At 43.3% G+C, this 27301-nt stretch overlaps 1 protein-coding gene across 1 annotated transcript in view; it reads right to left on the reverse strand.

Annotated features, from left to right (window-relative positions):
- tmprss3a (transmembrane serine protease 3a) overlaps positions 1 to 27301 on the reverse strand; it is a 117875-nt gene that overhangs the window by 28239 nt on the left and 62335 nt on the right. Inside the window, exon 7 of the mRNA XM_049595158.1 lies at positions 23304 to 23469. Within this exon, the coding sequence (XP_049451115.1) occupies positions 23304 to 23469 (166 nt within the window). The remainder of the gene's footprint in view (positions 1 to 23303; positions 23470 to 27301) is intronic.

Raw genomic sequence — 27301 nt, forward strand, 5'->3', positions numbered from 1 at the left:
GATCATATTTCTCCTGTTTTAGCTTCTCTGCACTGGCTCCCTGTAAAATCCAGCACTGAATTTAAAATCCTACTGTTAACTTATAAAACTCTAAATGGTCAGGCTCCGTCGTATCTTAGAGAGCTCATAGTGCCATATTATCCCACCAGAACTCTGCGCTCTGAGAATGCAGGGTTACTCGTGGTCCCTAAAGTCTCCAAAAGTAGATCAGGAGCCAGAGCCTTCAGCTATCAGGCTCCTCTCCTGTAGAATCATCTTCCTGTTGCGGTCCGGGAGGCAGACACCGTCTTCACATTTAAGACTAGACTTAAGACTTTCCTCTTTGATAAAGCTTATAGTTAGGGTTGGCTTAGGCTTGCCTTGTACCAGCCCCTAGGTAGGCTGACTTAGGCCTAGTCTGCCGGAGGACACCCTATAATACACCGGGCACCTTCTCTCCTTCTCTCTCTCTCTCATGTCCTATTACTGCTTCTTGCTAACTCGGCCATTCTGGATGTCACTAACTCGGCTTCTTCTCCGGAGCCTTTGTGCTCCACTGTCTCTCAGGTTAACTCGTATTGCAGCGGTGCCTGGATGGTGTGACGTGTGTGGTTGTGCTGCTGCCGTGGTCCTGCCAGATGCCCCCTGCTGCTGCTGTTATCATTAGTCATACTTCTACTGTTTTTATACACATATGATTATTCTCACACATGTATACTATCAGATATTAATATGTTATTATTAATTATAATATTCTTACTTTCATTAATGTTGTTGTAAGCTACTGTCATTACTGTCTGTCCTGCATCTCTCTCTGTCTCTGTCTCTCTTTCTGTCTCATTGTGTCATACGGTTTACTGTTAATTTATTATGCTGATCTGTTCTGTACGACATCTATTGCTCGTCTGTCCGTCCTGGAAGAGGGATCCCTCCTCAGTTGCTCTTCCTGAGGTTTCTACTGTTTTTTTTTCCCCGTTAAAGGGGTTTTTTTGGGGAGTTTTTCCTTACCCGCTGTGAGGGTCCAAAGGACAGAGGGATGTCGTATGCTGTAAAGCCCTGTGAGGCAAATTGTGATTTGTGATACTGGGCTTTATAAATAAAATTGAAATAAAATTGAAAATGAAAAAAAAAAAGTAAATAAAAATCTGTCAAATTTCAGGGGTGTTGGGATTCAATTTAGGGGTCCCCAAAAATGGGCTAGAAACGCCTATGACAGCCAATGTAAGAAAACTTAAACATGACACAGTGTATTATTTGTGTTTCCTTTTATACAGGTGGAACTTGCCCGCCTTGTGCACCTCTCCTCCCTCTCCGGTCCCCAGCTGCCTAGCTGTCGCTGTGGGACTTGGAAAAAAAAAAAAAAAGTTTTTTGTTGGGGATTAGACTTGAAAGACAGCAAAATGTTACCACAGGAGGTACATTAATTTTTCACTTAGTAAATAAATATCTTTTCAGAAAAAAAGTGTGTTTGTATTGCTGTGCGCCTACCTAGTTCTGCTATTAGGTCCAGTGTGTCATACCCAGCAATTCCAGTGACTTGCTCTTCGCAGAATGTCAACTGCACCTGTTCCTCAATGCTGGTCAGAGGCATCTCATCCACTGTGCCCCCACCTGTTTTATTTGCAGACATTTTACGATATGCCAATTTTTCTTTTGCTCTTCTTCTGATGTCTTGATATCTTCATTTCACTTGATCCACTGTTCACATCGTTTTACCAACAGCATTTACTTTTTCACAGATTTTCTCCCATATAGCGTTCCTTTTTGCGACAGTTTTCTATGCTGTAGCTGGCTTCATCTACCAACAACTCTAATTCTATAGGGTCAAATTTAACTTTGCACATTCGTCTCTCCAAACTTGCCATGCTGCAAACCATGAAACACGCAAAACTCTCATTTAAATAGGCGTGTCTCCAACACTTTTGCACCTGTTGTCATTTACGCAATCACTCTTAGTAAATCACCTGCACGCAAAATTCTAGATTGCACACACAAATTGGGATCTTAGTAGATCCGGCCCTGTGTGTTTAGTATTGCCTTCTTCACTAATTTGAATAAGTAATAAACATTCAGAGTGTATAATTCCAAAAGTCCAAATATCTAAATAGAGAGCAGACACAGAGATATACAATATTGACAGGAAGAGTTAAGTTACAAAGTTACAAAAATTGTTACTTTTGGTTAGTTAAATTATTTTCAAATTTTAAGCCATCCCATTATAATAACTGGTCTTTGACAGAAAAAAAAAAAAAGATTACAGGATATAAAGAAAAGAATATCAAACACCCAGTATTACGATTACTTGCGTTTATGGGGATCAGTCCACTTTGGCAATTTTCTGGTTGTATAAGTCTTAAGCGGCTTTTGGGGAATCAAAGGTGTGTCTAACGCCAGGGCCACACCGGATTTGGCGGCGCCCATGTTAACCGATTGTGTCATCCACACCGGCCATGCCGCACAGCTCCGCAGCCGGCGCTGCAGCAACTGTTTTGGCGTCTGGTCTATTTTCTGCGCGAGCTGCAAGCAAATGTGTCAAGCTGAGCAGGAATATAGGCTATACATATTAGTCAGTGGTATCTAAACAGAGTGTGGGAGAGATGAACACAGTCTAACACACACACACACACACACACACACACACACACACGAGAGAAAGAGAGAGAGAGAGAGAGAGAGAGACAGAGAGAGATACTCATGATGGAAAAACAGCCCCCCAAATGTGACGGAGACAACAGCTGGGAGCAGAAGCGCTTGTCGACCAGCATGGAGAAATGCGCGTCTGATGTGAATGGGCTCGCGCGAGAATTTTGGTGCGCTGCGCTTCGCAGCACTTCGTTGGCAGTGTGGCCCTGGCGTAATCCTGTCCACGGTGATGACAAGCTTGGCAGGGAAGAATAAGCTGTACTTGACGCTGGCCTCTCGGAGTTTCCTCTTTAATGCGTTGTCAGCGGAGCGCTGTCTGCCAATCTCCAGGCTCACGTCAGGAGAGATGTGCACCTGGTCCCCTCCATACATCAGTCGCCCTTTAGCTTTGCCCAGATCCAGTATCCGCTGGTTGTCCATGTAATAATGTAGGCGGGCGAGAATGGCCCAGGGTCTCCCTTTGGCCAGCTGCGGGGCTAGCGTATGATGTGCCCGGTCAATCACGACAGGGATCTGAAGTTGTCGGCTCCAAGCACCGCGGGGAAGAAATCAGTGAGGAATCTGATCATATCGCCGCCTTCGGCTCCCTCTTTAATGCCAATCAGCCATAGACTCCTGTTTCTCCTGCTTCTATTTTCAAGATCCTGATATTTGTCTTGCAGTTTCTTATACTCTTTATTGATTAGTTCATGTGCCTGTTCCAGCACGGTGACCCTATCCATCGTTTCGCCGAGCGCGGTTCCCACCTCGTCACATTATCAGCTGTCTCAGCCTGAGCTGAGCGGAGCCAGGCAAACTCGCTGCTTAGTTCGTCCTGTATGGACCGTATGTTGCCTTTAGTTTCTTCGTGGAGAGAGACAATATCCTTCTTTATCTCTTTAAAGGATGTGGCAATTTCGGCTTTAATCTGAAACAGAACCTCTTCTCTGGATGTCTGTAGTTCCTCTCTCAGCATCCCCAGGGAGAGTGTGATCTCAAGTGTTTCCCCCTGTGCATTCACCACTGCACTGTCAGCCATCTTTAGGCTGCTCCGAGTGAATGGAGTAATCATCTTTTGTGTTTGCGTCTTTTGCCTTTTCTCTTGACGTGTGTTCTTTTTCATATCAGGAGTTTGACGCAAAGTGGTTGACATTTAGATCGTGTCCCCTTCTACTGGTTTTGAAGGTTCAAACTTACTTATTATTGATTTTTATGTCGGAGCTCCTCTCCTCTGCAACCTACTTCATCATGCGGAAACCAGAAGTAAATCTTCTAAACCCTTTTTATTCTGGGCGTGCACATACCCTGATTAGCATCAAACACCATCTATAATTCTACAAATAGCACCAATTTTACAGCATCCAGCAGTGGAATCCAATCGTCTTAATGCATTTATGTATGGTAGATCATCATTTGTAAACTTAATAAGCTGTTGAATATAGTGGGTCTGAATGGTTTGATGAAGAATTCAGATAAACAGCTGAGATATTCATCAATGTTGCAAACTGTAAGAAGTCCAGTGGTGTGCAAACCATCATCTCCACTGTTATTGGGTTGAGCTGAATTGAGCTGATCGGATCCATATTAAATTGCCTGGCATCAAAATATGCTTTTAAAAATTCATTATTGTTGTATTTTTTGCATCAAGGACCAAGCTTTATACGTGCAGTATAGACTGACACGCCGGTTCATACTAACTTGTATATGTCTGTTTGAATCCTGGTCAGGACAGGTAACACCCTTGGGTAAAACCCTTAAGCAAGGTCCATAATGCTGCTAGCTGCTGACCCCAATCCAGAGTGGCTGACCCAAAGACGGACAGTCCTAATCATGAAGATCCCAGAAGGGCGTGGTCATATCCAACTACTGGCCAATAATCTGCCTCTGTACAACATGGAAGCTCCTGTCAGGCATCATAGCAGCTAAGATCAATAGGCACATGGCCCAATACATGAGCAAGGCCCAGAAAAGAATAGGTAGTAATACCAGGGGAGCCCAGCACCAGCTAGCATTATAAGGCCAGTTTCCACTGAAGAAGTTCCTGGTACTATTTGAGGGGCAGTTAGCGTTGGGTATTGTTTAGGTTTTATCCGATACCGGTGCCAAACCGGTACTTTTGAAACGGTGTCGGTGCTTAAATGGTGCCCGAACCGGTGCTTAAAGAATTGAAAACAGGCAGCCGAGTCTGCATCTTTTGAGGTGAAGTGCAGCCAAACTTTTGACCGTTTCACCTTGGGCATTTTAGGTTCACTTCAATCCAATCAAGGGTTATTGTGTGCAGGTGCAGGTGAAATATACTGACGTGACGTCACGTGTAGCACACATCCACGGCTGCCCAATGAGCTGGATGCACTTCTCGGTAGGGATCCAAAACTCTGCATAACACTGGCACGGCAATAGAGGTAAGGGGGCGGTAATGAAAAATTCAGTGGCACCGAAATGAAGCACCGAAATCTGCATTGCTTTCCGGTCTGGTTACTACCGTTTACATCGGCACCGGTGCCGTCATGGTACCGGGTATCGGTACCCATCCCTAGGGGCAGGAACTACTACAGGAACATCCTCTCGCTCGGCCCTCTCGGCCGCCGTGTCTCCACTGAGAGAGCGGAGTAGGAGGAAGGTTCCTGTAAAGTTACAGGCTCTGGATGTGACGTAATCGTTGCACGACCATTTTGACTGGGGCGACGTAGGGACGCTGTTAGCCGATAGCGGTGTCTGTAATAACTCACTAAATGGTCCGTGAAAAAATATTTTTTCCAGTGGATGTCTTAGTTACAACATGATTGAGCTAACTGGAGTAGTTTCATGTCGTACCCGACAACAGGAGGCTTTTAACAGTTGACTTGTTTAGCCCCTGTAAAAGTTCCGGAACTCTGTCCTTTGGGGGTGGTTCCTGCGGTGGAGGCCTTATAGGCCCGTTTCCACCGCAGGAACTTCGGGGTAATTTTACGGGGCCGGGGCCGTTGGTGTGTGTGTGAACTTTTACGGGTGCTAAACAAGTCCCTGCCTCGGGGTAGGTACTCAGAACGGCCCCGAAAGACTCCCGGCTGGGGCTTGGGGATTACTTGGTGCTGATTGGATATACTCAAGGAGGGATGTGATGTCAACAGAAAGCAACAAAATAGCTTGCATTTTTAAAACTCAGCAGACGAGGATTAGCTTGTTCATATAGCTTCCTCCGCCATGTAAAAAACTCACTAAATGGCCCATGAAAAAAATATTCTTTCCAGCGGATATCTTAGTTACAACATGATTGAGCTAGCAAAGCAGTTTTGTGTTGCTATGTGTGGTATTTATTCAGTTTTGGGAAATCATGATGTCTAGAAAGCATCAGTGGCTGCTGCTGACAGGGACAGCTAACGACAGCAGCAAAGCTAACATCAGGATGTCATCTGTTAAAAGCCTCCCGTTGTCGGATACGACATGAAACTACTCCAGATAGCTCAATCATGTTGTAACTAAGACATCCGCTGGAATTTTTTTTTTTTTTTCCACGGGCCATTTAGTGAGTTATTACAGACACCGCTAAGGGCTATCAGCTAACGGCGTCCCTACGTCGCCCCAGTAAATGGTCGCGCAACGATTACGTCACATCCAGAGCCTGTAACTTTACAGGAACCTTCCTCCTACTCCGCTCTCTCAGTGGAGACACGGCGGTTGAGAGGGTCGAGCGAGAGGATGTTCCTGTAGTAGTTCCTGCCCCCCAAATAGTACCAGGAACTTCTTCAGTGGAAACGGGCCTATAGAGTCATACCGGCTCGGACGTCGCCCGGGTCAACAAAGTCCGTGTCAGGTGTGGGGGAACCAGGGCCACCCTGATGACAAATGGGCTACTAGAACAAGACATAGATGGACTAGAGCAGGGAATGTGGAACTGGTTACATGCAGAGGATGTGGGATATATGGATGCTTCGAAACCCAACAGCTAGGCTGACAAAAAAACAACTCCTAGTCTAGTATTTCATCCACATCCACAAATGACAACTGCTTTCTCAAATACAGTACAACAAACATGCTACAACAAGGCGGAGCCAGGCCAACAGGTCAAAGTGGGGATATCATCATCCTCACAGGGTAAAAAGCCCCATGCCCTTACGACACAGATTCCCAATAGCAAGGGCGAATGACCTGAGATTGAGAATAATGAACAAACTGGAATCCTGGCACCCTCGAAGCCGATTACCAAGGCTAAGTGACAAAAAACCCTCTGAAAGTCTGCTACATGATGTGAATGCAGTACTACGTAATATCCCCACTAGGACCATAACTGAGACGAATCAGCTGATATACACTACAGCAACAGTGGTCCTAGAGATGATTGGCTGCAAGATTAACACCATTAGCCACAAAGAGCATTACCCTGGAGAAGGAGGCTGGAGGCGACATGGAGAGAGGTTAATCAACTCTCAGAGCTACAGAAAGGGATGGGGAAGAAAGGGATACCTAGGAAGTAAAACAAGCTCTGTATCTATACCTGAGGCACTGGAGATTGCCAAGAGAAGGCTCACAGCTCTGGCTACCTGCCTGCAGATATACACAAGAGAAGAAGAGGCCAGGAGAATAAATAGGATGTTCTCCACCAAACAATCCAAAGTGTACTCTCTGTGGCAAATTAACATGAGAATAAATCCACCCAGGGCTAAAACTGAACAATACTGGATGAACATCAAGCCCCAACCTCCGGGGGAGACGAGTGAGGCCAATGTGGAAGTGCCAAAAACTGCAGTTCACTGACTGTCCACTTGAGGCTGGCTCCGGAATTGAGTCAATTCCCATAGACCCCCATGTTAAAATGCCCAACTTTAGAGCAGAAATAAACATGTTGGGGGGTGGGGGGTGGGGGGGTTTCTAACTCTTCCATTTAAATGTTATTAAGGTTTGAAATTGCGCATAGTTAAGGGCGTGGTCACTTTGAGTGACAGGTGGCACCATCACGGGTGGCTAACTAGCATGCTAACTAGCGGAGCTGAGCTCAGACTCGGCCGTCTGCTCGGCATCATCTCAGCCAATTCGTGCCCATGTTCAAGGAATTGAACCTGTCCTCTCAGCCATGTTTGTGCCTTTTGGATATTTTTTCAGGCAAATATTGGAGTAATATGGCTTGCTGTTCGATTAATCATACCAACAGACCGTCCAAGAAGTCTGTGCTCCAGGTTTTTCGGTAAGTGAAAGTTGGAAATTCTAGTATTATTTTATTTATGTTTATATGCTAGCACTAATTAGCGGGTATCGGTGTCTGCGGTCACCTAGCTTGTCAGCTTATTTTTATGTTATTAAGCATTTATTTAGGACATGAAAAGTCACGTTGATACCGGAGGTCTCATTTTCAAGTGCGACCTGTATCACAGCAGCAACATCCACATCAAGTTACAGAGCCACATACAATACGATACAACACAAGCTTAGCTCATTAACTAGCTAACCAGCCAGCTAACAGTTAGCCTTCGAGCAAGATGCCAGTCCGGGGATGCATCGAAGCCAGAGCCTGACAGAGAAGTGTTAGGATTTAGGCATTTATGGAGAGAATATTTTGAACAAAAGGCTGAAGCTGTGTGAGGTTTGAAAATAAAGGTCCACCACATTAGTTAGCTAACGTGATGCAATGTTAACTTTGTCATATGAGCAGTGTGACGTTAATGTGGCATTAAGGCTATACTTGTGTATGTAAATTAAAAAGTGGTGAACTGTGTTAAATTACAATAAGGTGTGTAACATAATAAAAAAAAATAATGTGACATTTGACTGTCACATATAAAATATTAAGAAGACTAGTGTATGATATAGGCCTGTAGTTACACAACAATAGATAATGCACAGACAGAATATGAGGACTGTGATGGCCACCACCTTTTTGTTTTGCTAAAATAAATTGATTATGATCTGTTGAACACTGAAGTAATTTAAGTTGTATTGTTTGCATGTAAAGGTGTCTGTGAAGTAGGTAGCTAACACATATATTACTTTTAATATCTATTTGTCTGTGTAAAGTTTTCCTCTAGGTGACCCAGACAGACCAGTGGACACTCAACACGAGGAGACAGAACTGGACTCCAAACAAGACTTCCCATCTGTGCAGTGAACACTTTGAGTCATCACTTCAGCACTGACTCCAGGATAAAGACAACTTTTTTCATACAGTACCTCACAAAGAGTCAAGAAACTTATTAGTTTAAAATGATGAATAATTGTCCATAATACATTTAAATGCACTGTATATATTACTAATTTTCATACATTACTAAGTACTCGATTAGGGCACAGCTTGCTCTGTACTATTACTGATAAGGTGAAATTACTGACACACCAGTGCAGTTTAGTGTTCCCCTGATGCAAAAGGCCAAATGAAGATATTATCAATCAAGGAACATGACATGTATTTACCAACTTTAACATTTTAGTGCCTTTTATGCAAAGACCCTTTATCAAAGTGAGAATTACTACCTTTTTCCCCACACACAGTCTGTGAACAAACAATGGAAAAAAATATTCTCATAATGAGACAGCTGAACATATCATGATTCCACAGTGGCAGTGAGCTTTGAGAACAGTTCAGTTTCCTTTTGATCGCAACAATTATTTTAATGTGGATGAATTGCATACTGTACATTCATACTCCTTTTGTCTTGGTAGTACACTGTTAAATTTAAAATCACATTCAAATATAAAGTCAAATATCTACAGAACTTAAACACAAAACTATTTCATGAATGACAGCCACTTGCTCAGCAATAAGATCATTTTGGTGGTGAGGGGGCTTTTAACCAAGACAGGCTGTAGTCAATGTTTTCTACCTGTTTTTAATCTGTCATCTTTCTCTCATGTAGGACAGTTGAGGAAAGTTACAATGCCTCGGCCAATGTGATGTTTACTCCACAGTAAAGAGGTTGTTTCACAAGAAATTAAGATATTGCAAATTATGACACTGGGTCCTAATTCATAGGTTGTTATAAATCTTTTCATTTATTTCATGTGTACTTTTTGTAACCTTTTAATAGTGATGATTTCATGAATGCAAGCTCTGACTTAATTTTGTTAAACTGTTTGTATAATGGTTAGAATTTTTGTGATATAAAGTGGATCAGACAAAATTTACTTTAGAGGAAAAGCAAATTTTTTGAAAGCTGTCATTCATCAGTTTCCTGTGATGATTGGAAATATAGTGATGATTTAAACCATTAACAAAATATAATAGTTATTAATAGTATCTTAATGTTTTCATTTATGTCTTAACATTTACCCAAGTTTGCATTTATCTTAGCAGAATGTAAAAAAATGAAAAGCTGGTTTTGTTTGAACATTTCTTTAAGACAAATGAACAAATTTCACTGAGAAACTATTCTCCTTTTGTGAAAAATAAGGAAATATCTGCACACTGAATAGTTTTAAGTCCCGTAGGAGATATTATTTATTTGTGACGTTGTGACATATGAGAAGGTTCTGTTGGTATTGCTCGGTATTGAGGCTTATATAGTGAGGCTAAAAAAATGTAACACACAATTGGCTGATTATGTTTCTGTTTGCCTCACTATAAAAACATCACAATACCTTTGCCTGAGGAAGACCCTCTCAGAGTTGGCAACATAGCAAACAAGTGATACCTCCCTTGGGGGCTTCAAAACTATTGTGTCCAGCTAATTCTTTGTTTTTCACTTTGAGCCCTTTTATCCAGTCACATTCTTTTGTGTTAAAACTAGACTTCTAACAAAGCAGCAAACAAAGGGTACTCTCCAAAATCTTCTCAGGCTCTGCTGCTGGGTGTAAGGTGTTTAGTTATCTTCAAGTACAAAGTTAAAATAATCAGGCCCACACAGAAATGGACTGCTTAATTTTTTTTCAGTGACAATGTTAAACATTAATGCTTTATGTTTTATCTGTGGTGTATGATTTGTTTGCCTTTTTAATTGACAGTCAGATTTGATTGTGAAATACAACATTCAGTCAGTAACAAAGACAAAAGGAGTGCAAATATAAATAGAATTTATTGAAATTTTAAACAAGTTATAGATGAATATCAAAAACTCAACATTAGCCATGACAGCCTGGGCTATGTTCAGGCCTAACAAAATGTGTCCTAAAGGCCAAATTCAAAAGCAGTGACACTGCCAACTGTAAGCAGTTCACTGCGTTTGGAGGTGGTCTTTAAGACAATTAACTAATTTACTTAAAAACATATAATTTCCCCTAGGTGTGAGATGAATGTGTCTGATGTGAGGGTGCTCAATTATGGCACCATTTAAACTATGAACAAATGTAGCCATAACACTGTAAACACATTTCCTGGCCTTATCAATCTTTGCTGGATTGCCACCAGCCTCCCACCTGCACCTTTGGGCCAATGAAGAAAATATTATCTCAATGGCAGGATGCTGGAGGTGAAGCTGGTGCAGGTCCTCCTTCATCATGCTGACCAGCTTGACACTGCTGACCTTCCCCGTGTCATTGCCGCCACAGTGGATGATGAGGACATCTGGTGCCGTTCTTCCTCGCAGAGAGTGGGAAAAGAAGGAGAGAAGGCCTCTCCACCCCAGCCAAACCAGCAGACACGGACGCCCGGCATGCTGAGGGTGCTTCCCAAGGTCTCTGCAGCTCTCTGGACACCACGCCGGACATAGCTGTCACCAATGCTCCACACTGTGCATATGAAAGTAAAATGAGTGTAATAAATAAATAGCGTTATATATTTAAAAACGCTGAAGCTTTTTTTAAGATTGTGTAATCTGAGTAACAGCTGAATCATTGTTTCAAGGTTTGTTGTATAACGTTAGTTTCAGCTAAACTCAACTTACCTCAAGTTTTGCGAAGGAACTGGCACCACAGGGCTAGCCAAAGTAGCGTAGCTTGTTAGCCTCGTAGCTTCTTAGACTAGCTTGTTAGCCTTAGCTAACTCAGCAGCCGCGCGAGGTGGGCGTGTTTAAGCTTCCTTCAGCCCGCCTCTTTGCCCATTTTTGATTGTCCGGGAGTTGGGCGGAGTCAGGCACTGCCAAGATGGCGACGTCCATAACTGAGTATTTTGAGCTTCAAAACTGCTCCTCAGAAACGGATGGGTGACGTCACGTTGACTACGTCCATTATTTTTATACAGTCTATGATGAACATATGGGAGAAGGAGGCATCACATAACATTGATGCTAAGTGGCTTGTGGATTCAGTTGCTCCGTATGTCTGTTGTGTGTTCTCTAGATTAGATTAGATTAGATTAGATTAGCTAGAACTTTATTAATCCCTTGGGAAAACTCCCTCAGGGAAATTAAGATTCCAGCAGCATTGGATAGCAGCACATAGGGTACAGAGCACACAGGGTATCAAAACGTAAAAAGTAAAAACAATTTCCAAAATATAAATATAAGATATATGATAAAGATATGATATACACAGAGAATAAATAAGTAGTTCCTTCCTTATTATATTCCTTATTGTAGTGGCTACTGGCTTCTGGTTACTGCTCCTTCCCATCCTCTGTCTTACTGTTACTCCTCCTCCCCCCGAGTGAGGAGTTGTACAGTCTGATGGCCTGAGGGACAAAGGAGTTTTTCAGTCTGTTAGTCCTGCACTTGAGAAGGAGCAGTCTTTGGCTGAACAGGCTCCTCTGGTTGCTGATGATGGTGTGCAGAGGGTGACTGGCATCGTCCATAATGTCCAACAGTTTGTCCAGTGTTCTCTTCTCTGCCACCGTCACCAGAGAGTCCAGCTTCATACCAACCACAGAGCCAGCCCACCTGATCAGTTTGTGTGTAAAAGAGGACGCTGGCTACCACGGACTGGTAAAACATCCGCAGGAGTTTCCTGCAGATGTTAAACGGTCGCACCCTCCTCAGGGTACAGCCTGCTCTGTCCCTTCCTGTAAAGGTGGTTGGTGTGGGTTGTCCAGTCCAATTTGCTGTCCAGCCATAGCCCAGGTACCTGTAGGAATTCACAGCCTCCACCTCAACTCCCACGATCAGAACTGATCGCGGTCTTGGACTGGACTTCCTAAAGTCAGTGACCAGCTCCTTTGTCTTTGAGGTGTTGAGCTGTAGATGGTTTGTGTGGCACCAGAAAGCAAAGTCCCTCACAAGGCTCCTGTACTCCTCCTCTCTGTCGTCCCTGATGCATCCAACGATGGCGGTGTCATCCGCAAACTTCTGGATGTGACACAGTTCAGAGTTGTAGCAGAAGTCCGAGGTGTACAGGGTGAAGAGAAGAGGGGCCAGCACCGTGCCCTGGGGTGCTCCGGTGCTGCTGATGACTTTTAAGTCTTTTATACACTCTGGGCTGGATCTACTAAGATCCCAATTTGCGTGTTCTAATTTGTGTGCGCAATCTAGAATTTTGCATGTGGGACTGAACCGCGGTTTGTGGGTGATTTACAAAGAGTGGTTGCGTAAATGACGACAGGTGCAAACGTGTTGGAGAAACCCTATTTACATAAAGGGTTTTGCGTGTTTAATGGTTTGCAGCATAGCGAGTTTGGAGAGAAAGCGCAAAGTGAAATTCAACCCTATGGAATTAGAGGTGTTGGTAGATGAGGCCAATAAACACTTAAATGAGCTACAGCAAAGAAACCTGACTGTCTCAGGTGGTGCGCATGGTGGGCAAGTTCCACCTGCGTAAAAGGAAACACAAATAATACACTCAACTGTCACGTTTAAGTTTTCTTATATTGGCTATGAATATTCATTTTGTGTAAAATAGGCTATACGATAAAGAACTATTTAGTTTTGGTTTTTTTGCCACAATAAATGTTAGAGCTATAGCCTAATATATTTTGTGACTGAAACAATGTGTCTTTATTATGATTTTGCGTGGCTTAACATAATTAGACGTTAATGCGACTGTGTATTTCATTTGATTATAATGTTTGTTATAATGTTGCTTGGCGATGTTATGTACCATGCAGCAGGTCACTACAATCTGGGCCACTTATTCTGGCCTGTGCAGTAGTGCTCCTCCAGTGCGATCCAAACAACGGAACCTGCTCTTCAGGATTCCAAAGGTGCACTCCACAATATTCCGTGTGCGGATATGGGCCTCGTTGTACCTTATTGTTCTTGGGTTGAGAACAGGTGTCAGGAGGAAGGGGTGTAGGGGGTATGCACTATCACCTTAAAAACATATGAATCAATATGAAACACACTCTTGTTTTTAAATGTAATTATTTTACAAAGGATTTTACAAATTGACTCACCTACAAGCCAGCCATCTCCAAACTCCCTATCTCACAACTTGGAAAACAGAAAACTGTTTCTCAGAATAAAAGAATCGTGTACTGACCTGGGATATTTTGCCACAACGTTGGTAATGATGCCTTTGGCATCACCAACGCACTACATATTCAACTAGAGCACTCAGAGAGCGCAGACCGCTCTGAGTTCCTCCAACAGCTCCAAAATGGCAATGCTGGATAGGCGATATGTTTTAATTATTGTTTCCTCATTCATTCCAAAAATGTTCACACCAGGCCGAAAAATGCATTCTCTGCGTCTTCTTTCTTGCAACAATAACCGCAGCCATGTGTGCGCAATTACGCATACAAACTGTTTGCACTTCCCTTTGACACGTGTTAAATATAGACGCAGTTTCTATTTGCAAAATTGCTTTCAGGTTTTGTAAATCACTTTGCGTGTTCTAAATTAATATATTTACATTTTCTCCTCCCAGCACACACACAATTGCATGTAAACGCCCCATATTGCATATTCATTGCAGCAAACGTACTAACTGGATGCAGATGTGCTGTTTTGCACCTTTGAAAGACGCAACCCTTAGTGAGCACTGTTAGTAAAACAGTTTGTACATTTTTTTGCGTGTGCAATGAGTTTGCACACGTCTTTATACAAGCAAACCTTTAGTAGATCTGGCCCTCTGTGTATGTTTTTTTTTTTTTTTTTTTACTCTATCCTATGGATACAACTCTTTCTGCGCAACGGAATGGAAGCGGCAAAGTTGTCTACTCCAGAGAACAGCTGCTTGCAGTGTGAAGAAAGGCCGACGGTGTTTGCCTGAATATACAGGAGGAGTTGTGGCGCTACCGTGGCTGCAGAGCCAGTGCTAAGGTCCGAGCTAGGCGCCTGGTGAAGCAATGAAAGTACAAGCCCTCCATTCCATCAGTTGTGATGGGAGATGTGAACTCCCTGGTCAACAAGACTGATGAGCTGGCGGCGCTAGTAAAGAATGAGAGGACCTACAAAGAGTGTAGTTTGCTGTGCTTCACCGAGACGTAGCTAACTGGCAACATGCCAAATGCTAACGTGGATCTATCAGAATTTACTACCATTCAGGCAGACAGAGACTGCAAACTTTCCGGTAAGCACAAGGGTGGGGGGCCTTGTACTCTTCAACAACAGGTCTAACCCTGGGCATGTTACTGTTAAAGATATTATATGCTGCAAAGACATTGAGCTGCTAGCAGTAAGTCTGAGGCCGTACTACATGCCAAGGGAGTTTTCGCACGTTACTGTTGTGTGTGTTTACATCCCCCCATGAGCGCTTGCTGAGATTGCCTGTGACATCATCCATTCCACAGTTGCAAGACTCCAAATACAACACACTGAGGCACACTGATGAAGTCTAGAAGCATCTCGATACGTAGAGGGAAGTTAAGTGATAGGAAGTTTGTCATAGATGATGAGGAATTCCCAACAATTAGGGAAAAGTCAGTAAAGAGCTTAGGTAGGTGGTACAATGTAGAGTTGAATGATGAGGAACAGGTGGTGAATTTTAGAAAAGATGTGGCAGAAAGATTGGATAGAATAGATAAATCAGAACTTCCAGGAAAGTTGAAGTTGTGGTGTTTGCAATTTGGACTATATCCTAGGTTAATGTGGCCATTGTCAATTTATGAAATTCCAATATCCGTTGTGGAGAGAACTGAAAGGTCGGTAAGCTCCTATATTAGGAAGTGGTTGGGGGCTCCTAGGTGCCTAAGTAGTGTTGCACTGTATGGAAAAGGGATACTTCAGCTGCCAGTATCTAGTTTAACAGAGGAATTTAAATGTACCAAGGTCAGGAGAGAGCTCTTGTTGTCTGGGAGTAAGGACGTGGTAGTTAGGAGTGTGGTTCCAAATCCAACCAAGGGGAGGAAGTGGAACCCAAGGTCGGCAGTTCAGGAGGCAGAGGCAGCTCTTAGGCATGCAGACGTTGTAGGTAATGTTCAGTTTGGCCAGGGAGGCCTGGGGCTTGGCTCAGACAAACCGGTATGGAATAAAGCAGGTCTCAAGGATAAAAGAAAGCTGGTTGTGGAACAGATACGTAGACAGGAGGAGATATTAAGGGGTGCAAAGGTAGTGGCCCAGGCTAAACACGGACAGTGGTTGAATTGGGAAAGTGTAGAGAAGAGGAAGCTTAGTTGGAGGGACCTGTGGAGTATGGAGGAGAATCGTATTAGATTCCTGGTAGGGGCTACATACGATGTGTTACCAACCCGCCAGAACCTAAAACTGTGGGTAAATGGGGACCCATCATGCCCATTGTGTTCAGGTACTGCAACCTTAAGGCATATTTTGTCAGGCTGTAAAGTTAGCTTGTCACAAGGCCAATATACATGGCGACATAACCAGGTGTTGAAATGTTTAGCTGCAGGCCTCGAAGGGAAACGAAGACAGGTGAATTCAGAAGGTGTTAAGAATAGGAGTTTAGCAATTCAGTTTGTCCGTGAGGGGGAGAAATACAGAAGGGATAATTAGTAAGGAGGCAAGGGTGTGGCCGCCTAGAAGGTGCTTGTGATTGGGAAAATAATGTCAGTTGGGGGCCAGCAGGGGGAACTACTAAGCAGAGTACATAACTCCTTGAGATCAGGTGGAGAGATCCACTTCCTCTCAGGAGGAAATCCAGGAAGAGGAAGGGTTTTAAGTGTAGGAGTGGCCTCTTTGATTCCCTTTTGTTTGAGACCATGCGGCAAGGTGAGTGTGTTTGCTGATCCTGTGAGTTATCTATCTCCTTTAACTTTAGCTTATATTGGAGTTATGCTATGTAGCGTGTGAGATAGAGTATGGTGAATGTGCTAGGAAAGGTAGTATCAGCACTGTTTCTACCTGGAGCTCGCATGTACGGAGCCTGGGTTTGTTTGAAGGTGGCAGTGTTATTTGGGCTGAGAAAGCCATGTGTAAGTAAGGTAAATGAGGTTATTGGGTTGGTGTGGGCAGCAGTGAGACCTGGCATTACGGGAGTGTCTCTGGGATGCCAGAGATCACTGTCTAGTGTTGGGATTCACAGGACCACAGATGATTTATCATTTGGTAAAATCATAAATGATTTCAAGGCTTTTTCCTCTGCATGCTCTTTGTCTTCAAACAAAGAGAGCTAAGTGGCACCCATCTCCACAGGAGGTCTCACCTTACACCTCAGTGAGACTCAAGTCCCAAAACTTGATTGGACAAGACCTTTTACAGTGACATGTGACTCTGTGATGTCACAGGCATCTGTAGATTTGTGCTCCCTTCCAACAGATTTCTTCCTCTTCTTGCTCCAGCTGCTTCAGCAGCTCCCACTTCTTCCCGGCTGGGTCTGGAACGGTAGAGGCCCAACCCCTGCTCCAGAGGCCCAGACCACTAAAGGGAGAGCAATTGATCACAGACTCTCCTGCAAACACAAGGTTTGCAACCAGCTTTCCAGCAACAAGGAACTAAGACTCAGATTAACTCATATCGCAGCGGTGCCCGCAGCCTGTAGCTGGAACCATCTTCCCAGCCTTCTTCTGCCAGCTAACAGCAGTACACCACCGAGTGACTCTTTCCTCCATCCATTCAAGGATTGGTAATGTAACAACTGGGCATAGCTTATCACAGCTTTACCGGCTAAGCAAGACTGTTTAACTTGTTGTACGTGATTTAATGCTGTTTACTGAGTTATTGTTGTGATAGATTGCAGTTAGGCCATTGATTAGTTGGCTTCGCCACAGCTAAGTGTTTAGTTTGCTAACCCTGTTCACAAACAGATTCTTGCATGCAACTAAACAATCTCTGCACTAATTCAGACCGTTTGCAACACACGTCACACTGACATAGACTCATTAACAAATAGGCTTTCAACAGAGCTACATCCAAACAGGCATTTCAAAGTTCCCGCTTCTTTTCCTTTGTCTTTGTCCTGACCACACGGTCAGACAAACACCTCCCCGACCAGAAGCCAGCCTTGATTCGGCCACTTTGGTAGTTCGCTGTCCGCTGTCAGCCATTTTGTTTTGTAGGCCAAACAGCTACTTGATCACCACACCTGCCTTTGTCTTTCTCTTTTCTCTCTCTCTCTCACACACACACACACACACACACACACCAAGCTTGTATATAGTTAGTTAGAATTTGTGTGTTTTGGTTTGCTTTGCTAATTTGTGAATAAATATAATTCTTTGGAATCATGTCTGCCGTCTGTTTAATGTTGCACAAGGGTGAATGAATAGTCAACCTCTGCTGCGTCAAGAACTCCAAAATCCTTCAGGCATTACCGTTAATTTTGGTTGTTGTCATTAATTTAATTATTAATCAAACTCCAAATTAATAGTTTAGCCTATTTTATGAGACTGATATCTTTAACTGGCTATCATTTTTACCTTTACAGGAATGGTGCCCCACGAGGTGATTTAATGTTAATTAAGTCACATTATTTAACATAATTATTAATTATTAATAATAATTATTAATTATTTCTGATAGCCAATTTAACCCCAACATATTTGGTGCCTCCGTGTGAAGCCCAAGGTGTTGACCCCAACATTTTTGGTGCTGCTGTCTGAGGTAAATATATGTTCCCAACACTAGCCTCCTGGAGGTGTCGTGGGACCAACTAGACAAAACACTGATGAAAGGAGGTTCCCACCCGATGACCCCAAAGACATGTTAGTTATCACTGCTCACTGGTCTGTATAGTTAAGCCTTGCCATAATAGCTTATCATAGGGCTTATGAGGTTTTTCACTGAGTGCTGATCCTTTCTCTAGAGCACAAACTTCTTGTGTTTATTTGAATCTTGGCAATCTTGGGGGATTTCAACCATGTCACACTGGATTCTACCCTTTCTGATCCTTATCAGTTTGTGGACTGTCCAACTAGGAAAAACAGGACAATAGACCTCACGTATGCCAATGTGAGGGATGCTTACAGTGCTACCCCCCTCCCCCCACTGGGGAGATCAGACCACAATCTCATACTTCTGGAGCCAAAATACGAGCCAAAAGTGCAGACACAACCCATAACACTGACCCATTACACTGCTTGCACTGGTACTGGACCTGCTTTTAATCTCATTGTACATGCGTCTAGTGACAATAAAGGCATTCTCATTCTCTAACCATGTGTACTTTCAGAAAGTGGACTCCTGAGGCAGAGGAGGCCCTGAGGGACTGTTTTGAGTCTACAGACTGGAGTGTGTTGCAGAATGTCAATGGAGAGGATATTGAGGAAGTAACACAGTGCACAACTGACTACCTGAACTTTTGCATGGACGTTGTGGTTCCCACAAGGACTGTACGCTCCTTTCCTAATAATAAACTTTGGAATACCAGCAATGTCAAGGCCCTCCTGAATAAGAAGAAGAAGGCATTTAAGGAAGGGGACCAGATGGAGCTGAAATGCGTGTAGTGAGAACTCAAGGCCATGTTGAAGGAGGCAAAGGAGTCATACTGACTGAAGGTGGAGAGGAAGCTGAAGGAAAACAACTTGAAAGAGGTATGAGACGGCATAAAGACAATCACTGGTTGCAAGAAGAGAATCAGCACAGCCAATGGTGGAGTGGTGAGAGCTAACCAGTTTAATCACTTCTACAATAGATTTGATACTGCTGCCACGGCCACCACAGTAATCACCCCATCCCCCATCCCATCTCCTCCCCCAGCTCCATCTCCCCCTGTCTCAGTGAACTGCACTATTAACTGCATTGCCACCAACCCCTTCCCTTCCCGGCTGGTCACTGGCTGCTGTCCTCCCCTCTCACCCCTCTCCCCTTCATCACAGCCAACAGTCTCAGTAGGGGCCTCCCCACTCCCTACCATCACTGCAGACCAGGTCAGAGGTGAACTGAAGAGACTGAATCCCAGGAAAGCAGCTGGCCCAGACAGAGTATGTCATAGGATGCTCAAGGCTTGTGCTGTGGAATGGGGCGAACCACTTCAACATGTCTTCAACCTGAGTCTGCAACTGGGGAGGGTGCCTATACAGTGGAAGACATCATGCTTGATTCCTGTCCCCAAGAAAGCGCACTCCAGGGAGCTGAGGCCTGTTGCCCTGACGTCACACATTGCGAAGACCCTGGAGTGGCTGCTGCTTCATCTACTTAGGCCTCAGGTCCGCCATGCACTTGACCCGTTGAAGTTTGTATACCAGGAGAAAGTGGGAGTGGAGGATGCTGTCCTCTATCTGCTACACAGGGCGTACTCTCACCTGGATGAGGGGAAGGGCACTGTGAGAACCATGTTTTTTGATTTCTCCAGCATCATCAACACTATACAACCCCTCTTACTGAGAGAAAAGCTATTGCAGATGAGAGTGGATGCACACCTGGTGTCCTGAATCACAAACTATCTCACTGAAAGATCCCAGTTCGTCAGACTTGGGGACTGCACATCTGAGATGGTGGTCAGCAGCACCAGCGCACCCCAGGGAACAGTGCTCTTCCCTGTCCTGTTCACCCTCTATACATCAGACTTCCAGTACAACTCTGAGTCATGTCACTTGCAGAAATTTTCTGACGACACTGCAATAATGGGATACATCAGGGACGGACAAGAGGGTGAGTACAGAAACCTGGTAGAGGACTTTGTTGGATGGTGCAAGACAAATCACCTGCAGCTGAATACCATCAAGACGAAGGAGATGGTGGTTGATTTCAGGCAGTCTAGTCCCCCCCCCCCCCCCCACCCCCCCTCCCCGAAACCAGTCTCAATAGAGGGGGTCAATGTGGAGGTGGTACAGACGTACAGATACCTAGGACTACATCTTGACAATAAACTTGACTGGTCAGCAAACACGAGGTCCTCTACAGGAAAGGGCAGAGCAGCCTCTATTACCTGAGAAGGTTGAGAGCCTTTAACATCTGCAGCAAACTCCTCCTGATGTTCTACCAGTCTGTCATGGCCAGTGTCCTCTTCTATGCTTTGGTATGCTGGGGAGGCAGCATTAGGAAGAAGGATGCTGGACGGCTGGACAGACTGGTGAGGAAGGCAGGCGCTGTTGTTGGTATGGAGCTGGAGTCTCTGACTTCAGTGGAGGGGAAAAGGTCCCTGAGCAAGCTACTGTCAATCATGGACAATGACCACCACCCGCTTCACAGAGCATTCACACAACAGAGGAGTATGTTTAGTGGCAGACTCCTGTCAATGGTGTGCTCCACAGACAGACTAAGGAGGTCCTTTGTTCCCAGGGCCATACAACTTTTCAACTCCACCCTAAAGGAGAGAAGTGCAATGGACCTTTGGGCGTGACCTAGCTCTTTTATTGTGTTTTACTGTGTTTTTAGTATGCTTTAAGTATTATGCTGTATACTGTGTTGTGGATGTTGGTGTCATTCTGGCAGTTTGTCATTCTGTTTCTGATGCAGTATTTTACACTTGCACCTGTGTGAGGATGTGTTGTGTTGCTGTTGTATAAGCTACTGGATGCCTTAATTTCCTTCGGGATGAATAAAGTATCTATCTATCTATCTATCTATCTATCTATCTATCTATCTGTCTATTGATTGATCTAAGAGCAGACCACAGCAATCCCCTAGAACAAGAGCCAGTTACCATTACAACAGCAGACATCCAAGAAAGAGTATCAGGTATGAAGAGCTGGAGAGCGCCAGGCCCTGACATGACCCACACCTACTGGCTAAAGAAACTAACCTCACTCCATGAACGCCTGACAGCACAAACAAACTAGCTGCTGATGGATGGGACCCATCCAGAGTGGTTGACCCAAAGACAGACAGTCCTAATCATGAAGGATCCCCAAAAGGGCGCAGTCACATCCAACTACCGGCAAATGATCTGCCTCTATACAACATGGAAGCTCCCGTCAGGTATCATAGCGGCTAAGATCGATAGGCACATGGCCCAATACATGAGCAAGGCCCAGAAAAGAATAGGTAGTAATACCAGGGGAGCCAAGCACCAGCTACTGGTTGATAGAGCAGTCACCCAAAACTGCAAGACCAGGCAGGCCAACATGTGCACCGCCTGGTTTGATAACAAGGAAGCCTACGACTCAATGCGATACACTCTCATACTGGAATGCTTGGAAATATACAACATCAACAGGACACTAAGAGCCTTCATCAAGAACTCACTGTGGCTGTGGAAAACTACTCTTGAGGCCGACTCAAAACCAATTGCATAAGTTGCCATCAAGTGCAGCATACACCATTATGGTGCACTGTCCCCACTACTGTTCTGCATAGGCCTAAACCCCCTCTGCCAACTCATCACTAAGAGTGGCTACGGATACTGGTTCAGAGGTGGAGCAACCATCAGTCACCTCTTCTACATGGATGACATCAAGCTGTATCGCAGGCGTGAGCAAGACACTGACTCACTGATCCACCTCACCAGGATCTGCAGCAATGACATCAGAATGTCATTTGGCAGCAGTGCAGATGTTCAGGACAGCTACAAATACTCTGGGAAACTGCAGGCAAATGGGAACCACAAGAAAGTCAACCACAGCCAAATACCTACAAAGAGTAAGGCAAGTCCTGAAAAGTCGGGTAAACAGAAAGAACAAGGTACGTACACCCTGCCAGTCATCAGATACCCCGCTGGTATAATAAGCTGGCCAAAGGAGGAACTAGAGGCCACTGATATCAAGGCAAGGAAGCTTCTCACAATGCATGGAGAATTTCATCCCAAGTCCAATATCCTGAGACTGCGTGCGTCAGAGCCACTGACCAGGACAAAACAACCAAGATCCAGGAATACATCAGGAAGTTGACCCCCAAAGATGAGCTGCTAAATGAATACCTCAGGCAGCAGACACCCGAGAATGCAGAAGAGGAGGATGAACCATCATGGAAGGACAGGCCCCTGCACGGCATGTCCCACCGACAGATTGGAGAAGTGGCCAACATCAAGAAATCCTACCAGTAGCTGAAAAAAGGCTGGACTGAAAGACAGACACTAAATGGCTGGTCACGTAGTTAGCACAACCTTAATTAGCAGTATAATTAACAAACATGGTGACAGGTATTTCATATTTCTGCACAGTGCACTTGACAGCAGTAATACAATAAAGAACATGTGCTGAAGTGAACATATTTCTGACATGCTGAATCATGCAGTGGAGAGCCACAATTATAGCATGCATGAAACAGAATTAATTAGCATATTCATCGTGCACCTAAACTCCGAATATCCATCATCTACCATCAGAAATCCTCTACAGCTGCGTCAACACAAGTAGATATAACACCACAGGTAATATAAATAACAATGCTCACTTTTCATTCACACACAAATCGCTGGGAAGAGTAACAAAAGGTAATGCACTGCAAACCTGTCGTGCACCTCTCGACTGACTCTCCAAAGCACACACAGATGCTTCGATGAGTGGCATCAGCTACACCTCGAAGGCAGGTGGAAGTGGCTATTCATATACCATAAGCAGCAGTGAATGAACTGATCCCTGAACAGTACATTAAATATTGGCAACTATACTCAATTATTATTAACTCTGTGACTTTGGGGCCTTCTCTACAGAACATATATATATATATATATATATATATATATGTAGAGTGATGGAGTTTGCATGTGTGACTCACCCATACACACAGTGTGCTGCAGTGAGGACCCAGCGTGATGTTATGATGGAGCCTCCACACAGGTGTTCACTGCTGAAGTGGAGGCTGACCTGCCAAGGGAACTGACCTGGCCTGGAGATGTTACCACCAACGATACGAGTATTGTACTGGGGCCTGGAGCCGCACTCTGAGGACAGTTGTGTGGAGGGTCATAGGTCAGCTTGTATACCTTTTAGGCACAGATGCAAACACAGTACTAACTCACTCACACTGGATTAACACCATGTGCTGGAGGGCTGATACTAGTGTTAAATAGTCAGTCACTGTCATGAGTTTCTGCTACCAAATATCTGCTACCAATTATAAATAAGTCGAGAGTGGAGAGTTTCACTGTCTCATGTTGGAAAACATTGTTTCCATCAAAAAGGTTGGTTTTGGGGTACTGCAGCAATTTAGTATTACATTTCCATAACATTTGGGTAATCACAAGAGACATTAAAAAAAGAATGATCAAAAACAGTGGTGATGACATCATCAGGGTTATTTTCTCAGACTTGAAAAAGCTCACTCAGAGTCACAGAGAAAATGATGCAACTGTTTTCATGCTCCCCATGACAAGTCATCTGAACTTTGTGTAAAATTGGTGGAATAACCCTTTAAAGCTTAAACACACTGATCAAAAGTATTGACTATGAGCAGGTTTTACCTGAAAGCATCAACTCTCACAACTCCATAGTAGCTGAATCCTAGAACATGAAGACGAAAGGCATTTTCGGACCGGAGGAACTTTTTCATAGTTCTGAGAACCTCCCCATTTTATTGTATCTGCAGTACAATAGCTAAGAATGATTGTAGCTTCTAGAACCCGGTTTTGAGGGATTTTTTACTTTCCCAGCACATGAGGAAACTTTAGTGACGCAAGCATGGTGATTGGCCGAACACAAACCAATGCAGCACTGGCAGCTAGCATTTTTAAAAACATGTTAGCTGTGAACAGACAACACAAAACACAAACAAAAGTTCATAACAAAGCTATGCACGGTTGTATGTCTCTACAAATCAGTGAAGTTGCAGTCAGTTTACATCCTTTTTTTAATACAAAGCCTGTCAGTTTTACATCCATGTCTGTGAAAACATGGATGCTTCATACACATCTTCCCCCACAGAAGATCTATACAATCGACACAGTTTCGAGGTGGATAATTTTGCCATAAATAGTGAATGAATTTTTGGATTTTGGCCAAAAACATGTTTTGGAAGGTTAGAGTGACCTTGACCTTTGACCACCAAATTCCAATTTGTTCGTTGTTGAGTCCTGGTGGAAGTTTGTGCCAAATTTGCAGAGATTCCCACAAGGTGTTTTGAGATATTGTGACTGCATGAATAAATTAGACAAGGTCACACTGACCTTGACCTTTGACCTATGACAACCAAAATGTAACCAGGTCACTGTTGAGTCAAAGTGGATGTTTGTGCCAAATTTATCAAGAAAATCCTGAGTAGCAGGCAGCTTGTATGGTAGCCTCAGCCACCAGTGTATGAATGTGTGTGTGAATGTGTGAATGGGTGAATGTGACGTAGTGTAAAATGTAGGGATGGGAATCAAGAATCGGTTCCTGTTAAGAACTGGTTCCAACTGGTTCAATTCATCAACATCATTAGGCTTTATGCTTAATGATTCCCTTATTGATTCTTTTATTACGCCGAATCTTTACGTTGATGACGCACGTCAGTCAGCAGCACGTTCAACAACAAAGAAGACGTAATGGTGGAGAGACAGAAGCGGTCGAAAGTGGGGCCAAAAAAGACTAACAGCGCGGTGTGCAATTTATGCAGCACCGTAATTACATGCAAGGGAGGAAACACCACCAACTAGGCCTGATCGATATATCTTTTAAGCATCACTATCGCGATGCACATGTGTGCAATATTTACATTGCGGGGCTTGCGACATGTGGCTTGCCCTGATTAAATTAAGCATGCACGTTTAAATTGCAGAGTGATGCACATAAAACTCGCTTCCGTTTTAATGACTGACCAACAAAGATGTCTAATTTGTGCACGATACAGAGAGCAGAGGAGGATTGTAAGGCACGATCATGTAGAGACAGAAATGACATGCCGTTGTGTAAACAATATAAGTCATCATGTTATAAGGTGAAAAGAAGCGGTGGACCAATTTCATATTTGTTTACTTACACAAGCACTTATCTCTTGTTTAGAATAGAAACTCAATAAAATTTGTGTTGTTGACACCGAAAACCTGTAAGGTCTACTTTTTCCACAGAGAAAATTCACAGGAGGAATTGATAAGGGAATTGATAAAGAATCGGATCGATAAGCAGAATCGATAATGGCATTGATATAAATAAAATCCTATCAATTCCCATCCCTAGTAAAAAGCGTTTTGACTGGTAAGAAGACTACAAAAGCACTATACAAGTGCATACCATTTACTCTATTTGTTCCACATAAACATTATGCAACCCAGTTGTGGGCTATTACAGTTTGTTAATACAGACTACTTGTCTCAGAGGGCAAAAGTAACGGCACACATATATGGGTGTTCCTGAAACTACAGGCATTTTAAGTCCCAGCAGTGAAATTTTGGATTTATGTAAAAAAAATTGTCAAGTGATGCTTGATAAATATATACACGTTATTACACATCTTGAAACAAAAGAAACTAAACAAAACAACTAAATATTGTGATTTTATTACATTTCTGAAGCATTTTATGAGTCCAAATTTTCATGCCACATCAACTTAAGAGACCATAATATTTTTGAAACATGAAAATTAGCTTGACCCGGTCTTTGCTATATGTAATACCTTTTGTTTTTGTCTGTTACTGTTGTTAACTACTGTAGCTTCTTCTCCGGAGCCTTTGTGCTCCACTGTCTCTCAGGTTAACTCATATCGCAGCGGTGCCTGGATAGCGTGACGTGTGTGGTTGTGCTGCTGCATGGTCCTGCCAGATGCCTCCTGCTGCTGCTGCTGCTGCCATCATTAGTCATTAGTCATACTTCTACTGTTATTATACACATATGATTATTATCACACATGTATACTGCCAGATACTAATATTTACTTTCAACATATTGTACCACAGTAGCCAGAACTATAACGATAATATTATTACTTTCATTAATGTTGTTGTAAGCTACTGTCATTACCATCTGTCCTGCATCTCTCTCTCTCTCTCTCTCTCTCTCTCTCTCTTTCTGTCTCATTGTGTCATACGGATTACTGTTTTACTGTTAATTTATTATGCTGATCTGTTCTGTACAACATCTATTACACGTCTGGCCGTCCTGGAAGAGGGATCCCTCCTCAGTTGCTCTTCCTGAGGTTTCTACCATTTTTTCCCCCCGTTAAAGGGTTTTTTTGGGGGGAGTTTTTCCTTATCCACTGTGAGGGTCCAAAGGACAGAGGGATGTTGTATGCTGTAAAGCCCTGTGAGGCAAATTGTGATTTGTGATATTGGGCTTTATAAATAAAATTGATTGATTGATTGATTGATTGATTGATATGTTAAGAATAAATTATATCATTAACGATGTCTCTATGGCGACAAGATGTCATATCCGCAGCAGTGCTTTATTTTGATTATTATTATGATTTGTATTTGCAAAAATTATTTTAACGCTTGAGAAGAGATGATTTACACATTAGAATTGGAATATCTGTCATAAAAGCAATATATTTTATTTTTATATGTATAAAGACAATTGACATGTAAGGTTACTGTCAAAATTTTCAGTGGCGTAGAGAAAACTATGAAATTCCATATTTTGTATTATAGTTTTGCATCAATATTTGAAATGTTTTACAAAGCTTGAATTCAAATGTCTTATAATTTCATAAAAATCTTTGGAGGACAATGTATAAATCAACATTTTAATGTCATGATAAGGACATTTTGTAGTGAAAAACATTAAAAATAAACATATTCCAGATTGAAAGCTTTACGACTATATGCAATTTTGTGTGCCTGTTACTATTACAAACTGATGGTT

The sequence above is a fragment of the Epinephelus fuscoguttatus genome, linkage group LG13 (assembly GCF_011397635.1).
Source record: "Epinephelus fuscoguttatus linkage group LG13, E.fuscoguttatus.final_Chr_v1".
NCBI lineage: Eukaryota > Metazoa > Chordata > Actinopteri > Perciformes > Serranidae > Epinephelus > Epinephelus fuscoguttatus.